Genomic DNA, 3286 nt, shown 5'->3' with positions numbered 1-3286 from the left:
GTCACCGAATTGTGGTCACTGTCTCCAAAGTGCTCACCTACCTCTAATTCTAGCACCTGGCCTGGTTCATTACCCAGAACCAAATCCAGTATGGCCTCACCTCTTGTTGGCCTATCTACATATTGTGTCAGGAAGCCCTCCTGCACACATTGGACAAACACTGACCCATCTAACGAACTTGAGCTATAGCTTTCCCAATCAATATCAGGAAAGTCAAAGACCCCATAACAACCACCCTATTACTTTCACTCTTCTCTTGAATCATCCTCACAATCCTTTCTTCTACGTTTCTAGGACTATTAGGAGGCCTGTAAAAAACTCCTAACAGGGTGAGCTCACCTTTCCTATTCCTAACCTCAGCCCAAACTACCTCAGATGGCGAGTCTTCATCCATCGTCCTTTCCACAGCTGTAAAAAATCACACAACACCAGGTTATAGTCCAACAGGTTTATTTGGAAGCACTAGCTTTCGAAGCGTTGCTCACAACCATCTGATGAAGGAGCAGCGCTCCGAAAGCTAGTGCTTCCAAATAAGCCCGTTGGACTATAACCTGGTATTGTGTGATTTTTTAACATTGTCCACCTCAGTCCAACACCGGCTGTGTGGAGAGAAAGAGAAATTGAGTCCAGTGACCTTTCTAAGGTTCTCCAGTAATTTAAAATTTTGTTTCAGATCTTCATCATATGAACTGTTTTGTTCTCTCCACAGAGGTTGCCAGACCTCGTTGAGTTTCTCCAGCGGTTTCTGTGTTTTGTTAAAAATTTGAGATCTCCGGAATGTGTGGGATTTGGATTTGATTTGATGGTCTCAGTTCCTGTTGTCTCTCTCTCTGTCTCTCTCCGTCCTTCACTGCAGCCTGTCGAACATTGCGCTGACGCCGGAGAGCCAGCGGGATCATGACCGGCGGATCCGCAGGGAAATCGCCAACAGTAACGAGCGCCGACGCATGCAGAGTATCAACGCTGGCTTCCAGTCACTCAAAGTGCTGCTGCCTCACACAGACGGAGAGAAGCTCAGCAAGGTCTGTTCACACCTGCAGGATCCATCTTCCTTCCTTCCTTCCATTGTCCTGAGCAAGCAGCCAGGCGCCTGGCAAACAAAAAGTTTTTCCTGCCTGTTAATTGGAACTTTACGCAACACATTCCTTTTGTTTTAAAGACTTGAACTACACTTGCACAGCTTATTTTGAGACTTTTCTTTTGGCTCACATTCTCAGTATTCTGCCTTGCACCCCCCCATCCTGTTCCTACCTCTGCTCACCACTAACTGTTATGCTCCTGTGATTAATCAGCCTAATGGTGTTGACTAAACTCCTACAGCACCAGGATTCTCTGCACCTCCCCCTATTGTGAGCTCTGTTCATTCCATTCCCAAACTATTTCACAAGGATGAGGTTCAGGAGCTGATTGGTTTAGTGGGGGAGGCGGGGATGGGTTCTTGATCAGTCAGAAAGTGGAGGGCTACAGGGAAAGGGCAGGAATGTGAACGTAAGGAATGATGTGGAGGAGCCGGTGTTGGACTGGGATGGACAAAGTTACAAACCACACAACACCAGGTTATAGTCCAACAGGTTTATTTGGAAGCCCTAGCTTTCAGAGTGCTGCACCTTCCAGCTATCTGATGAAGGAGTAGTGCTCCGAAAGCTAGTGCTTCCACATAAACCTGTTGGAATATAACCTGGTGTTGCGTGATTTTTAATGATGCAAGGGATGTCAGATCAGCCAGTGGTTAGCACTGCTGCCTCACAGCGCCAGGGACCCAGGTTTGATTCCAGCCTCCGGAGAATGTCTGTGTGGAGTTTGCACATTCTCCTTGTGCCTGCGTAGGTTTCCTCTGGGTGCTCTGGTTTCCTCCCACGGTCCAAAGATGTGCAGGTCAGGTGGATTGGCCATGCTCAATTGCCCATAGTGTTCAGGGATGTGTAGGCTAAGTGCATTAATCAGGGGAAATGTAGGGGAATGGGTTTGGGTGGATTACTCTTTGGAGGTTGGGTGTGGACTTGTTGGGCCAAATGGCCTGTTTCCACACTGTAGAGATTCTATGATTCTATTAAATGGTGGAGCTGGCTGGAGGGGCTGAATGGCCTATTCTTGTTCCTATTTCTTAAAGAATGACACAGGAGAGCTCGTCTCCTTAACTGTCCTTCCCAGAGGGCTTTGACACTGTGGTTTATGTATATATCGTGGGAAATGCGGCTCCCCCTGGCATCTGGATCAGGCGTTTGGGCGACCATGCCTTCAGCTATTATTTCCTCCTGAAACCTCTCTACCTTTCTATAACTCTCCCTTATCTTCCTTTGTGACTCTTCTTCAAATTGGCCACTTTGTCTATTGACCTGCCTGCCCTAACCCTTTCCTGATGTTATTGTGTCATATAGATTGTTGTAGAACACAGTGTGCAATTAACTTTTTGGGATCTTGTGGCACAGTGGTAGCGTCCCGACCTCTGGGGCCGATGATATCGATTCAAGTCCCACTTCAGGGAGTGATGGCATAACATGACCAGACTGATTGACTGAAAAAACATACAGAAAATGAATTCTGGAAAGTGATTGATTCTTATGTCTCTCTCTCTCTCGACAGGCAGCAATCCTTCAGCAGACTGCTGAGTATATCTTTGCTTTGGAGGAAGATAAGACCCGATTGGTCCAGCAAAATGCACATCTAAAGAGACTGGTGCAGGTGAGCAGGGCAGTGGGTTGGCATGGAACCTGTAGTTGATATATGTCTGCTGGAACCACTTGCTGGTCTAACAGGAATGTCATAGAACATAGAACAATACAGCACAGAACAGGCCCTTCGGCCCACGATGTTGTGCCGAACATTTGTCCTAGCTTAAGCACCTATCCATGTACCTATCCAATTGCCGCTTAAAGGTCACCAATGATTCTGACTCTGTCACTCCCACAGGCAGAGCATTCCATGCCCCCACCACTCTCTGGGTAAAGAACCTACCCCGACATCTCCCCTATACTTTCCACTCTTCACCTTAAATTTATGTCCCCTTGTAAGACTCTTGTTGTACCCGGGGAAAAAGTCTCTGACTGTCTACTCTATCTATTCCCCTGATCATCTTATAAACCTCTATCAAGTCAACCCTCATCCTTCGCTGTTCCAATGAGAAAAGGCCTAGCACTCTCAACCTATCCTCGTACGACCTATTCTGCATTCCAGGCAACATCCTGGTAAATCTCCTCTGCACCCTAACCAAAGCTTCCACATCTTTCCTAAAATGAGGCGACCAGAACTGCACACAGTACTCCAGATGTGGCCTTACCAAGGTCCT

General features: G+C 47.1%; 1 protein-coding gene across 1 annotated transcript in view; it reads left to right on the top strand.

The window, feature by feature from the left end:
• The window catches only part of LOC122542302 (transcription factor AP-4-like), a 41055-nt gene that overhangs the window by 16616 nt on the left and 21153 nt on the right, over positions 1–3286 (top strand). Inside the window, exons 2-3 of the mRNA XM_043679912.1 lie at positions 857–1022; positions 2584–2682. Of these exons, the coding sequence (XP_043535847.1) occupies positions 857–1022; positions 2584–2682 (265 nt within the window). The remainder of the gene's footprint in view (positions 1–856; positions 1023–2583; positions 2683–3286) is intronic.

This window comes from Chiloscyllium plagiosum, chromosome 39 (genome assembly GCF_004010195.1).
Source record: "Chiloscyllium plagiosum isolate BGI_BamShark_2017 chromosome 39, ASM401019v2, whole genome shotgun sequence".
NCBI lineage: Eukaryota > Metazoa > Chordata > Chondrichthyes > Orectolobiformes > Hemiscylliidae > Chiloscyllium > Chiloscyllium plagiosum.
This window is presented reverse-complemented; position numbering and strand designations above follow the sequence as displayed.